General features: G+C 31.7%; 1 protein-coding gene and 1 pseudogene across 1 annotated transcript; one reads left to right on the top strand and one right to left on the bottom strand.

Moving 5' to 3' along the window:
- Positions 1 to 1,170: 1,170 nt before the first annotated feature.
- On the top strand, positions 1,171 to 5,217 carry LOC114727212 (protein MALE DISCOVERER 2-like; annotated as a pseudogene).
- An 8,486-nt stretch (positions 5,218 to 13,703) lies between these two features.
- LOC114727213 (protein DOG1-like 4) lies at positions 13,704 to 14,459 on the bottom strand. Its single transcript, XM_028913915.1, has one exon. It carries the CDS (start codon positions 14,457 to 14,459, stop codon positions 13,704 to 13,706), a length of 756 nt encoding a protein of 251 aa, XP_028769748.1.
- Positions 14,460 to 15,587: the final 1,128 nt, after the last annotated feature.

Raw genomic sequence — 15,587 nt, 5'->3', positions numbered from 1 at the left:
CAAACTCCAAAGAGGGAAGCACGTCAGGCACAGAGGGAACCCAAACCGTCGGAGAGAAGGCGCGCGCGGGAAATGTGGGCCCGATAGATTGCATTTATCTATATTCTGATTCAATGGTGCGACTCACGAAGTCTGTGTGATAGAAAATTTAGCAAAAGAAATAATTTAGAAAAAGAGTGTGAGAAAGAGGCAAAAGGGAAAAAAGTTGAGAACGCAAGATTGATTGAGATTCGCACTGCTTCTTCTTGTTGGGTCGGGGTGTAGCAGGTGGGGGTGGATCAAGGAGAGAGAACCAACCAGAGAGGGGAGAGAGAGAATCTGAATCCAAAAGAGAGAGAAAAATAACAAAGAAACGAAAGAACGACCTGTTTGTTTGAAAGAGAAGGAATTGTGCTTGCAAAAATAGAGAGAGAAAGTGCTCGCGGAGGAAGATGGTTGAAGAGAGAATCATCCTCTGAGATCATCCTGAGAAAAGGGCAGCAATACAAAAGAATTTTTTTATAAAAAAAAGATATAATTTATAATATATATTTTCCCAAAAAATTTTGCTGCCTTTTTTCCTGGCAAAAGTCTTATTCTCCACAATTAACCCCCACCAATCCCCCCCCCCCTCCCACGCCCAGCTTGCAGTTCGTTTTCTTCCTCTGCGTCATGAAACATTGTTGAAGGCCATTCATTTTCCTGCTCACTCTTTCATTTTCTCCCTTCTGCAAGGTACATTCTCTCTCTTTCTGTGAATTGCTACTTTAGTGCATTTGGTTCTTTATTCCTTTTTTTTCCTCTCCTTTTTTAAATGCCTGAGAAGCAAGCTTGCTTGCATGTTAGGTTATTCCTAGCATTCATTATTATATTTTTTTTTCCTTTCAGGGTTCAATCCAACCATTATGCTGAGGATTATTGAAGGGAAGATACTGAGCTTGTTTATGGCTATGTTGAGCAAGAGGTGTAGACGAGAGATTAAATTACAAAAAATGAGAGACCCTGATTCGATGTTCGGAACCCAGTGCTTTCATTCCATTGCTTTTCATCTTCATTGTCAGCTAGCGAAAGTTTTTCTGCGTGTTGCGAAGCTGAGTATATTGAAGATTAAGGGTTTGTTTTTCTGCACAGAAAACATAAAACCTGGCAATTTTTGTATTTTAATCACTCTGGCATTGGCTTCATAAAGCAATGGGGGTTGGATGGAAACAGTTTGGATTATGGTTCAAAATATATATTGCCTTGATCTTTGTGGGAAATTCGAGTGTGTTGGTCGCTGAACAGCGAAGGTGATTCCAATAATTTTTCTTTCTTCTTCTTCTTCTTCTGTTTTGATTTGTAAGCCATTTGTTGTACCTAGATGAACAATCTCAATGAAAATGCAGGGTTAGCCTTGTTGGAGTTTCGAGATAGAATAACATGTGATCCTTATGGAGCTTTGGTGAATTGGAATCCAAATGACGGTGACCCTTGCAAATGGTTGGGTGTTCATTGCATTGACAGTAAAGTTCAAATTCTGTAAGTTTCTCTTTACCTTTCCTCAGACACAGTCCGCCAAAGTACAACCGCTACTTTACGGAAAGACAAATACTTATCCTGTCCAACACAATTCTTCTTTCAAGATTTATATAGCACTTACTAAATGCTTACAGGATATTTCTTCTTCTTATTTTTTGTAGAGACTTAAACTCCTTATCTTTGGAAGGGACATTGGCCCCAGAGCTTGGGAAGCTTAGTCACTTAAAATCTCTGTAAGTGTTGTTCAACATGTTTCTCTTTAGGTGTTCTTCAACAAAATAAATGTTCGGATGAAAGTTAGAATGCCATGTAAGATGGAGAATTGACATTTTCCGCTAGAATTAGTCTTTGTTGTACTAGTTTAGTTGTTCATCTGCTATCAAAACATATTACTATCATGCAGTTGTTTTATCCAATTACCTTTCTCCAATGACTTTATGGTAATCTTCCTTCACTTCTTCAAATTAGTGTGTTGTGTAAGAACAATTTCTCTGGAACCGTTCCCAAGGGACTTGGAGCTTTAGCCAAACTGGAGTTATTGGATTTGAGGAGCAATAACTTTACTGGAACTATTCCAGTGGAAGTTAGCAGCTTATCAGAACTGAAACACTTGTAAGTTAACTATATATTTAATTAGCATGCTTTGATAGATTTTTGGTTACTTAGAAGAAACTACCATTTTGCTGCAGGTTGCTTTGCGGCAATAAAATTGAAGTCAATGTTTGTCAGGATGTTGAAAAGTCCAATTTACCCTCTAAATGGTTATTTGTCGACAAGTGTACTTCATCTATAACATCTGTTTTTGCTGGCTTGCATAGAAAATTTGGAAATGGGTAAGCATAGCTCTCATATTTCTTATAATTAACTAATTTTTATTTCCATCTTGTTTTTCTTTTGCCACTTAAATCTTGAGAGTATGACAAATTTTCTCTCTGCAAATATTGTTGTTTTGTAAATTGGAATGTCACATAAATTCTTGATGGTGTTAGCTCTATCCTGTATTCTGATAACATCTTCCCACTGGCATAAAATGCCCACTGTTTAACTTGAAAAAGTAGGGTGCCTTTATTTAGTTGTCATAGATCAGTCATGCAGAATATATGAACGATGAAGAATATTGGTGCTTTCCTATAATCACGTCCTTAATTAATTAGAACCTATGTCTTATAGGTTAGTTCAGATATTCAGTTTATGTATAATTATGAACTCTGTTTTTCTAACTTTAAATGCATGGCATGAACAGTGTATGGCAGAGAAATTTTATACTGTTAAACAAGGCTGTTTCTAGAGTTATTCAAATTAAAGGAGAACTTGTGAAATACTTCAATGCTTTGGTGCTGCCACTGTGCGTAGATAACTTCTGCCTCATCTTATTTTCACTATGTTGGCATATATATTACGCCTTTTATTATGTTCTGATGACTGAATATGTTTGCTTCTTTGAAGGTTGAAGCTGGATAAAGCTCTTGATCTTTGTCAAGTGAATTTCTATCACAATCAACATGGTCAGTGAATATTGTTCTATGAATTTTGACCTGTTAGCCATTGCAATATTTATGACCAATGAACATGCCTTGATTCATGTAGATTTTCATGAGCCTGTGGTTGCCCAAACTATAACAACCCTCATCAATTCCGTACGTCGCAGGTTACTTGATCAATCTAGTAACCTCGCAGCTGCAGCTGCACCTGTCAGTGTTGGTCCTACCAAACCAATTGTTTCTCTTCCAGCAACCTTGAGTAGTGGAGCTTTCCCGGCTGTGCCACATGCCAAGCAACAAAATCTATCTCCTGCACCGCCTCCAACTGCTAATTCCCCACCTAATACACCAAATCAAGACCAAACTTCTACTTGGAAACAAGAGCATTCAACTAAAGGCACTTCTGGAAATTTGTGGCTTTATATAATTATTATCATTTCATTTGTGGTTGTGTTGGTCATTATTGCTGTGACTATATTCTGTTTGTGGCGAGCGCGAGCAGCCAAAACAATAAGCCCTTGGAAAACAGGGATAAGTGGACAATTACAAAAGGCGTTTGTAACAGGTAATATTTTAATAAGTGGATGCAAACTACAATTTCTTGCTGCCAAATGATGTTGTTTCAGTTATGAAATTAAATTGTTATAGAATTGACCAAAAAGTTAAAATCACTACATTCCTAAACTACTTCTGTGTGTGCAGACTAACCCTTTTAATTGTGCTTTCTTCATCTTTCTTATTTAAACGGTAGCATTTTTAGGAAGAATTGCTTTCCTTTTTTTGGTAATCATGCAGAGAGGAAATTGACTTATTCTAGTGCTGTTTGAAGTGTTCAGTATAAAAAATTAATTAAGCCTGTGCTTTCATCACTCTTTAATTTGCTTATTGATGTCTTGTAATTGATGTTAAATGTAGGGGTTCCCAAACTGAATCGACCAGAGCTGGAGACAGCCTGTGAGGATTTCAGCAATATTATTGATAATTTTGATTATTACGCCATATACAAAGGAACACTGTCGAGTGGAGTTGAGATTGCTGTTGTTTCTACTAATGTCACTTCTTCTAAAGAATGGTCAAAGAATGCAGAGATGTTCTACAGGAAAACGGTTGGTTGCTTTTAAAGCTTACGAGAACGCCCAAAAAAAAAAAACTGAAAATTCTGATATAACTGAATGGAGAACCACTCATTATCAAACTCTTTTAACTAATTATTATTTTTTTTCCTAAAAACCTTCAGATTAGTACATTGTCTCGTGTGAATCACAAGAACTTCATAAATCTTATTGGTTTCTGTGAGGAAGAAGAACCATTCACAAGGATGATGATTTTTGAGTATGCTCCTAATGGTTCCTTGTTTGAGCATCTCCATGGTAATCTCTTTAGTTGTTACTGTGCATAGAACAAATCTGAGTAAATTATATGTTCTCACAACTGAAAATCTTAATTTATATATATATATATTTTTTTCAGTTAAGGAAGATGAATATCTTGATTGGAGTGCAAGGACGAGGATTGTTATGGGAATTGCTTATTGTTTGCAGTACATGCACCATGATCTAAATCCACCAGTATCTCATTCCGATCTTAGTTCATCTTCCATTTATTTAACAGATGACTTTGCTGCCAAGGTATTAACCATTTCTGCTTTTATAATCAAAGATTCTAATGAAAATATAAGTTGTGTACAAATATTTTCTTATCATTACCATATTAATTCCTTTGAGTTGACAGTGAACATTGCTTAATTCTTTTCTTATTTTCTATCATAATATTGAGTAACAGATTTTCATTTTCATAATCAGATAGCATATATGAGTTTTGACAACCCATCCATACTAGAAGAAAAGGATCTAGCCATTCTCAGTTGCCACCCAAAGCAAATCCTGAAACAAATGTTTATAATTTTGGAATGGTGTTGCTTGAAATAATTTCTGGAAAGCTCCCTTACTCTGAAGAACATGGTCATCTCACCGAATTGGCCGCCGATCACATCAAAAACAACAGAAGCATCAATTATATGATCGATCCCATTCTCCAATCATACGAAAAGGATCAACTTGATGTGATCTGTGAAGTAATACAAGATTGCATCCAAACAGATGCAAGGTTCAGACCTCCAATGAAGGATGTAGTTTCCAAATTGAGAGCAGTCATTAATATATCACCTGAACAAGCGGTTCCAAGACTTTCTCCTCTTTGGTGGGCTGAACTGGAAATATTGTCTCTTGAGGCCAATTAAGTTTGTGTATTCTATAACTCTCATACATTTTTTAAATTGTTTTCCTTCACAATGTTATATCAATGTATGAGCTTTGCAAAAATTTTTGTTCTTTAATTATGTGTTCCTTTTTATTGTCAAAACACATTTAAGGAGCATCATCTTCCATCAGGAAGGTCGCTGCATATAACATTGTGCTGAAAATTTAAAAGCAAATTATCAAGTTTATCGACCTTTTTTAAATAAGTAATTTTTTAATATAATCTTTCAATGAATAGGCATCTCCTCATGGTTGTTTAAATACTACATCTATCATACTATATTTGTGAAATTGATAATTACCATATTTCATGACACGCATTTCGCACTCCATCACACCACACGCATTTCATAATTTTTTTTCTATAGAATCCAAGTGGAAGAAGTAAATTATGCCAATTGTTTTTTTATGTTATTATATTTTTCTATCAAATTAGTTGGTGAAAATAAATTTGTTAAGGATGAAAACAAATAACTAAATACTTTTCCACGCGATGATGGACCAACAAATAGTGGGAATTTTGGGTCTGATATAAAATCAGGTTTTAATATTTCTTTTTAGTAACAAAGAAATAATATATTCTTAAATCCATGTAGCAAAAATTATAATTTAAATATGTATATGTTTTGTGTTTAAAAAAATAAATGGGGTAGGCATATTCTTTTGGGTGGGGAACAGATGAAACATCTTGAAGGGAGGCAAGTCAATTTATAAGGGGATATACAACTTTTTTAATAGATAATATTACTTTCGATCATAAATATAGATCTCATTTCTAATACAATTTAAAATACAAACTAAGTTAAATATTATATTTAAGATCAAATAATATATGATGATATTTGAGCAACTTGCATTATGCACAAGTCATATACATGCTATCTATAGTTTTAAATTTGGAATAAAGTGCAATTTTAGCAACTAAGTTTATCACAAAAACAATGGGCACCATAAAGTTTACTTGAGTGTGAAAATATGCATGAAGTTGTTAAAAGAGGGCATCTAGAACCACACGTTAGCGTTCATTGCTTTACCATTAGTGGGACCCATGAAATCAGTTTTTAGTGTGTTTTTAACAGAAAGGTGTATGAGATACCGTAAAGTTTACTTGAGTAGAAAAATATGTATAAATTTTTTAAAGAGGCAATTTTGTCAATTTTTTTCATAATCGTTTATTAACTTTATTCTTTTAGATTCCACCAAATGCCATGTTTTTCCTCCACTCATTCCCACTCATTCCCACTTCCAAGTCCTTACATCTTTCTCTCATTACACTCAACACACACTCTCTTTGCCATGTCTTTTTATATGTATTTACCCATTTGTCAATATTAAGTCACTCTTTCTCTCTCTTAACTCTCTCTTGCTGTATGGCAAAGGGTAAGACAGAATTTTATGGTTGACAAATGGGTAGATACATATAAAAGGCTTAGAAACTAAGAAAATGACAATGGTAGTAAAGAGAAAGAGAGTGGGGGGGAAATGTGCCATATGGTGAGACCAAAATAATAAAGTTAACCAATATTTTATAGGAGTTTATGAATTTTGTTATTTTACCCCTTTTAAAAAGTTCATGTATATGTTTGTACCAAAATAAATTTTATGATGTCCAATACCTAATTGTTAGCTTTGTTATTACAAATGCACCCTAAAACTAAATTCGTCCATCCCTATTTTGACAACTTTCATATATACTTTCTGCACCAATAATACTTCAGGTGTCCTTAGAGTAAACTTGATTGTTAAAATTACATCTTAACCCTTTTAAATTTTGTGTGACGTTATCAAAGCGGTCAACCATAACTTCATTTCATACGGAGATGTGTGAGATTTGGTGAAGAAACTAAAAATGGTGCCAAAAATATGGAAAATATTTTTTAGAGTCAATTTTTAGAAGGGAATCGCAAGCATAAGAAGATCATCATCTGCTCCTGTAGTCTCATTAAAGTTTCGTCTAAATTTAGAAACCTATTCAACAATGATTTGTACAAAATAGTTGTTGCTTATTTTGGAAATAAACTTAAGAATTGAAATTGTGCTCTTCAATCTACTGTGATCTTTTTTTTGTATATAAATATGAGACTTTCTTTTTAAATATCTCTGCTTCACAATATTGAATAGATAATCGATGATGGCTGGTTTGGACATTCTACTTTTTATGGATAGGAGTTCCTCAAAAATGAGAAATCTCAAGAAAAGTTTGCTTAGGAAATTCCATTGCAAAAATAGATTCTAAAAATTGATCCTTTACAGTAATTATATTTATATCATACTTATATATTCAAAACTCTTAAAGATAATCTCAAACATGCCCTTTACACCCGGCTTCTCTCTGCTTTTGAGTCCCTTACCGCCCGCCCGCTCCTTGAAACGACAGCGTTTTCCATGCGAATGAATTGTTGGTATTTGTTTTCTAGCCAATAAACATTGTGTTTTTTTTTTCAGTAAAAATAAACATTGTGTTTAACTTGACAGTCTTGGTGACCCCCAGTGAGGTGGAGACGAGCCCAAAATTCATATAAATTGTCCCATTTAAATTATACTACCTCCGGCACTTAATATAAGATCATGTTTAATTTTTATTTTGATCTCAAATATAAGACCCCAATTCACTTTATCTTTTATATTTATATATATTTTTAAGATAGTCCTTCTAACAATGATAGTTCTAGCCAACACACTTAATTAGCAAGGATATTTTAGAAAAAATAATATTATTTATTACAAATAACTAACTTAACTTTTTTCTTAATATTCTCAAATTAGTCAATTATTTCTTATAATTAGGAGCAGAGGTAGTAAATTGTAAACGGGAAAAAATATCTGCTCAGGAAAAAATAAAAAAAACTTAGTTGAAAATTTTATAAAATCAAACTGAAATTTTTAAAAAAAAAATAATATTAATGTACAGATTGAATAACTTTTTTTCATGATAATTTTAATACGTATGTCCATTGGCCAATAATCGTTAAATAAGTTTTTTGTTCTCTCTCTTTTTCTTAAACTTTACAGGTGGCAAGGCGATAAAGAAATATTTGAAACTAAATAATGTCTGGATTTTTATTTTAAATTTGAAATTAGTAATGAGAGGAGGTATATTATTAATAATGAATGTCACTCTTGGTTCTAAATATAAGTCATTTAAAGGGAGAAGTTTTGATCGTAAATCTAAGTTATTTTTACTATATTTAATACTACCTCTGGTCCTTATTATAAGACCCCGTTTGACTTTTTATTTGGTCCTAATTATAGACCCCAATCCATTTTGTCTCTCATATTTATACATTTTTTTTCAAGATAATCCTCCTAATAATAATAGTTCTAGCCAATATACTTATTTAGCAAGGATATTTTAGGAATGACAACACTTATTTATTACAAATAACTAACTCAACTTACTTCCTTAATCTCTTCAAATAAGTCAATTGGGTCTTATAATTAGGACCGGAGGTAGTACTTTTTTAAATTTTATCCTTATTTAATTCTCATTGAAAAGAGAGAAATAAGATAGAGATATGAAAATGATTGGTAAATATAGAGAGAGAAACTTTAATATGGGTAAAATTAAAAAAATTGTTAATTTAATCCATTCTTGTTACTCCTTCTAGTCCTATTTATAAACTTTAAATATGGGAAGAAGGATGGTCCATTTTATAAGTTTCAGTTTAAATTTATCTCACCATTTGATGCATTTTTTTTAATGTTATCTTTAATTATTTCTCTCTCATCATGTTTTTAATACATTCTCTTTCATCTTTTTTTTCATTTATTATAAAAACATATTTAAAAACAAAACTATATTTTTAATTTATTTATTATTTTTAATTAATTTTAACTAATTATTTATTATTTTTAAATTAATTATTTAAAATTGATAATAAGAATTGGAAGCAGTATACGACAATCTGTTACAAGTGAGAGATAGAGTCTACTCTATTATTGGTAGTGTTAGCATAATATGCTAATTTTGTTGGTCAAAAGAATTATATTAAAATTATTATGAAAAAATTATTAATATGTGCATTAATATTAATTTTAAATAAAATTTTCAGTTTGATTTTATAAAATTTTCAACTAAGTTTTTTTATTTTTTTCCTAACCATTTTTTTCACATTTACAATTTATATTCAAATTTCAAATGGGACAATTTATTGATATGCATGGATTTTGGGTTCGTCTCCAAATCGCAATAGGCTGCAAAGACCGCCGATTTAAGAACTGTGTGTTGGTGAGAAAACAAGAAACAAACATACTTGTCCGTTCTATCTCCCCTTTTTCGACCTTATTTGTCGGTCTCTGTACTTCTTTTTGGAATACACATTTTTTTCCGACCTTATTTGTACTTCTTTTTCACTTTTTGAAATACAAAGAAAAGTATTCAATTGTATTAAGGCTTTGTTTGTCATTATGATTGAAAGTATTTATAAGCATGTTTTATGTAAATCGAGACAAAACTCATCTTATTTATTTATTTCGTATTCTATAAATTACCATTGAAAAACTACTTATAAATTATTCTAAACGGATCCTAAAAATTCAATCGTCCATAAGCTACCCGTCTTTTTATTCTGTGTTACTTTTTATCGTGTCTTTCTAATTAACAATGACCCATGGTCTTTTCAGTACGATATTCTGTGTTACTTTGATGTATATATAACAATTGTTCTTAACGTTTTGGTTTGACATGCTAGCTGCAAATTCACTTTTATTTTTCAAATTTTACAAGTGAGATTTTTTTTTATCAATCAGCTTTTTAAATAATTAATTTTTCTGCATATGTAACATTGTGCAGAAAAATTAAAAATAAATTATTGGGATATTGCAACCGCCTTTTCAAAAATACACAGTTTTTTAATTTAATCTTTTAAAATGGGTACAAGCAATCTCAATTTTTTAAATATTATATCTGCAACACTGTATTTATAATATTGATATTGATAATTGTGTGTGTTAATATTGACAGAATACAAAGCATTTATTCCATGAAATTCATTTAAGATCATTAGTAGTGCTAAATTATTTGAACAAATGTTCTTATATTTAGGCCAAGTTTGGGAGAAGGGTGAAAAGAGTGGAAAAGAAATGGAAGGGGAGCCGACTAAAAACCATGTTTGGTAGAGAATCTATAGATTATTCTATTACACTGATTATTTTGGAAAGATGGCCACAAATTTTTCCATCCAAATATAGATGAAAAGTAATACAATATCAAGGCAATGAAAGATATTTCGAAACTAAGAGCAGTCACTAATATATCATCTGAAAAAGCAGCTTCAAGACTTTCTCCGCTTTGGTGGATTGAACTGGAAATATTGTCTCTTTCGAGACTAATTAAGTTTGTGTACTCCATAATCTCTGCTATATTTCTCAAATTGTTTTCTTTCACAATGTTATATCAATGTATGAGCTTTATAAAATTCTATTGTTCTTTAATTATGTGTTCCTTTTTAGTATCTATTCATAATTAACAATGAAGTTATACATAATAAAAACTGTTTTGAAGTTTTGATTTTAGGTGGCATAATAGATACAAACTCATTTTTATTATTTAGATCTTAGAAAAAATATTTTTTCTATTTCAGTTAGATCTTTTAAATAAAATAAAACACATTTAAAGAGCATCATCTTCCATTAGGAAGATATGTGCCTATAACATCGTACAGAAAATTTAGAAACAAATTATCAAGTTTATCAACTTCTTTTAATTGCGTATTTTTTCAATATAATCTTTCAGTGAATGAGAATCTTCTTGCTACTGTTTAAATACTACATCTATCATACAATATTTGTGAAATTGATATTTTTGAAATATGTTTGAATGGGAGTATCTTTCACGACATGCATTTCGCACTTCATTCCACCAATAGAATCCAAGTGGAACAAGTAAATTAAGCCAATTGTTTTTTATATTATTATATTTTGCTATCAAATTAATTAGTGAAAATAAATTTGTTAAGGATGAAAACAAATAACTAAATAGTTTTCCACACAATGATGGACCAACAAATAGTGGGAAATTTTTTGCGTAATATAAATATCAATTTTTAATATTTCTTTATTAGTAACAGAAGAAATAATATATTCTTAAAACAATATAAGAAAAAATATAATTTAAATATGTATATGCTTTGTGTTTAAAAAAATAAATGGGGTAGGAATATGTTTTTTTGGGTGGGGAACAAATGAAACACCTTGAAGGAAGGCAAGTCAGTTTGTAAAGGTGGGATTCTATACAATTTTTTTAAATAAATAATATTACTGTCAGTTTTTTTCAGATCAAAAAAAATATTACTTTCAATTTTAAATATAAGATATAGTTTGCAGTGCAATTTATAATTAAAAATAAATTAAATATTATATTAGGACCCAATAATGCACTTCTCTGGTCCTTAACATATGACCTAATTAACTAAGTTGAATAAATTAAGGATGTTAGTTAAACTAATTCATATAACATGTTATTTTTAAACATCATAAGCATTATTTTTAATTTTTTTCATCGCTCTTCTACTTGGTTATTGTTGAGAGATATCAATAGAGTTAATTTTAAAAAAAATTGATAAACATATGAAATAGGATTTACATATAGAATCAACAAAACTTACTAATTAAGTTCTATATTAACGATAAGAGGAGTATAATAATATTTGAGCAACTTGCATTATGCACAAGTCATGTACATGCCACCTGTAGTTTTAAATTTTGTGCAACATACTAACATCATCAAAGCGGTCAAACCATAGCTTCATTCTATGCGAACATCATCATCTGCTCCAGAAGTCTCATTAAAAGTTCGTCTAAATTTAGAAACCTATCCAACAATGATATGTACAAAATAGTTGTTGCTTATTTAGGAAATAAACTTGAAATTGTCCTCTTCAATCTTCTGTGATCTTTTTCTTGCGCATAACATGAGACTTTTTTTTTAAAAAAAAAAATATTTCTACTTCACAATATTGAATCGATAATCGTTGATAGTTTGGACATTCTACTTGTTATGGATAGAAGTTCCTCAAATTTGAATGAGAAGTCTCAAGAAAAGTTGCTTAGGAAATTCCATCGCAAAAATATATTCTAAAAATATATCCTTTACAATAATTATATTTATATCATAATTACATATTCAAAATTCTTTAAGATAACCAAACATGCCTATTGATGCAGGCGTGTCCGTTCTCTCCTTTTTCGACCTTATTTGCCGTGTCTCCATTAGCTTCTTTTTGAATAATACTCCTTCGGTCCTTAATATAGGACCCAATTCTTGAGTTAGTTTTAGTCCTAAATATAAGACCCATTTTTTATATTTATTAACTTTCTCTAAATTATCCATATAGATACTCTTTCAACCATAATCAAGTAGAAGAAGGAGAAGGGGTATTAAGAAAAATGATTATGGTGTTTTAGGAAAAACGTGTCACTTTTTTTATAATCAACTAACTTACCTAACTTTCTTAATCTAATCAAATTAGTTAAATGGGTTTTATATTAAGGACCGGAGGAGTAACAAATAGACAGAAAAATTATAAAATCTTAGAGTTTGTTACGAGTAAATAACTGGTATTAGTAAATAATCATATTTTTGTGAAAATAAATAATTTAAAATTTTATAATTTTCACGGATTTTCTTGTTAAAAATTACTTTTCGGATATAAGATTTTTTTTCTACACTTAAATGGTTAATTTTTTATTAAATTATAATAAATATATAATATTATTTGGGTTAAGTTGAAAGGTCCATATATTTTTTCAAGTACATCCAGTAGCTTAAGATATTTTGTCATATATCTAATATTTTGAAGTACTTATTTGTGTTCAGATTCTAAAATATTTTTGGGCACCTAACACTAAGACAAAAATAATATTTTAGGGTACTAAATATATCTAAAATATATCTTAGGGTACTGAATAAACTCAAGAAAATACTTTCAAGATCTGAATACACCTTAACACTATTATTTTTAATTTAGTTATTATGTTAGCGGTTGAACTATCGATCTCACCGATTAAACCATAAAAATCATTACCATTATTCTTTTCAGTTCTTTATCGATATTCTTTATTTGTTACTCTTTATTGTCTCTTTTTAATTAACAATAGAAATATATTAGCTTTTTTTTTAATAGGAGCAATTAGCTTATTTTAGGTTGAGTGGATTTAATTATTAAAAAAATTTAAAAATTAGTATTATATATTTGAAAAGTGCAACTTTTCAGGACTTTGCGCGTACTTCTCGAATTTTATGAGAAATTAAGATTCAAACTCTTTTGACATAAAATAAGACATATTCCTCTATTGCATCAAAAAAGCAAACATAATTTAATGTGCACTTTGTTTATAGCAGAGAGAAAAATAAAATGTCATAAATATTTTTTCTTTTTTAATAATTTTCTCCCAACGCTACAACATGTAACAGGTTAAATAAAAGAAAATTAAAAAAGGCCTACAAGGTTAAGCTGTTTTTTTCAACTCAATTTGTAACTGGCCGTCGCTCATTCAACCTGGGGACATGAGGCATGCCTGTCTCCTTCTTCCCCCATTGTCTTAGACGAAGTTGCAGGGCAAGAACCGCAGCCAAGAACTCCACACACTGCAATGGCGTCAGCAAATCCAGCACTCCTTTCAGTGTCTTCAGCCTCACGCAATCCGCCCCCTTCATTGTCCTTTCCAACCCATCCAACACTCCCTTCACCGCCACTTCCCCCTCCCGGCCAGCTGCCACCCCGGGGCCGCTGCCCTCCGCCCTGCTCGAGAGCTTCGCCAGCTCGACCATCTTATGGTCTGCCATAGCCACCTGCAACCTCTCCATCTCCCTCTCCACCTTCTCCTCCTCCATCCTCATCCTCATCCTAAGCTCCTCTATCTTCCTGGCCTGCTCCTCGCTCATACCAAACGACGCCGTCGCGAGACTCCGAACCAGCCGGAAAACCATGGAAGGCTTCCATCCGGTGATCCAAGAGGAGGCATTCTCGAGAGGAGTGAGCCAAGTGGGAGCGAAGAAGGGAAGAACATCTTCACGAGCTTCAGCCCATTTCACGGTATAATATTGCTTGATATGAGTGGTGGCTGTGTTCACCAAATGCTGAACGTTAACGTCGTGTTCTTTGAGAGGCAGCATTTGGGTTCTGAGAGTGGAAAGTTGAAGAAGGTGGTGGAGGATTTCTTCGAGCTTGCAGAACCAGGTGTGATAGAAGTCATGGAACCTGTCTTGGACTTGAGATTTCATTATTGTATTGAAACATATAGAAGAGGAAGAGGAAGAAGAAGAAGTGAGGTTAGTTTAGTGAAGTGAGTGAGAGGGTATAAAAAGGAGGAGGAAGGAGGGGGGAAGAACAGATGGAGAGAGGAGAGAAGGCCACGGAAGGAAGAAGAAGAGGTGGAGAATGGATGCATGGCTTACGCGCAGCAAGTGGGGAGTAGTGCGTTACTGGCTGTGTTTGACGCTTTGCAGTTTCCCACAGGTTCATCTCCTTCATACATAACTCTCCACTTCCTAGGATTTTCTTTCATAGATGGATTAAATTTCATCTATTTTTTTAAAAAAATCCTATACAAATCAGGTTAATTAACCTGAGTGATGAGAGTTTGTGTGATTTAAGCAAATGTTTGGAAGTTGAAATTCCAACATTTGTGTATATAACAACTCGGTAAAGAAAAAAAAATCTATATTTTGTTCTCACGTTAACATATTTTTTGGGAAAATCGGGGAAATCCATCATTAAAAAATTAATTAGGATTAGTCCCTAGAATCATGATAAGAACTAAATCCTTGGAAAGGGAACTAGTTTTATTGCTCATGAACCGTTCAGATTTAATATGGACGGTCTAAATATTTTTTTTTATATTTTTAAAATTTTTCTTTTAGTAAATATAAAATCCAAAATAAAAATCATATCTTAATTGTTATTTTTAAAAAATAAATCTTAATTTAGAAATTATCAGTTGGAACTTTTAAATCTAAACTATTAAAATCATATCTAAATGATGTAGATCACATCGTAACAATGAGTATCATAGCACTTATTAATACGGTGAGTACTGAAACAGGTTGTCTTAGAAAGAAGCAGAGAAATGAAAAAAAAATATGAAATGATGAATTTACCCTTAATGAAAACATAAAGTTCATTTGTATATTAGAAAAGTTCGTTTAGGAAAATTCGCATGATAGAAAAGGTAATTTACACATAAGGGACATTAATTCGTACATAATTAAGGGAAAGTAATTTCTACACAAGAAAAGTTAATTTACATATAAGGGACGTAATTTGTACATAAAAGAAGGCAATTCACACAATAGGAAATTAAAGGTGATTTGCATATTGGCCCAGTTTATTTGCATATAACAGTTCGTTTG

The sequence above is a fragment of the Neltuma alba genome, unplaced genomic scaffold (genome assembly GCF_004799145.2).
Source record: "Neltuma alba isolate B1F8T4 unplaced genomic scaffold, ASM479914v2 tig00012453_pilon, whole genome shotgun sequence".
Classification (NCBI taxonomy): domain Eukaryota; kingdom Viridiplantae; phylum Streptophyta; class Magnoliopsida; order Fabales; family Fabaceae; genus Neltuma; species Neltuma alba.
Note: the sequence above shows the minus strand (reverse complement) of the source record. Positions and strands in the feature narration are given on the sequence as shown.

Excerpts from the sequence above, each read along its gene's own strand:
- LOC114727213 (XM_028913915.1), bottom strand. The coding sequence starts at position 14,459 with ATGAAATCTCAAGTCCAAGACAGGTTCCATGACTTCTATCACACCTGG.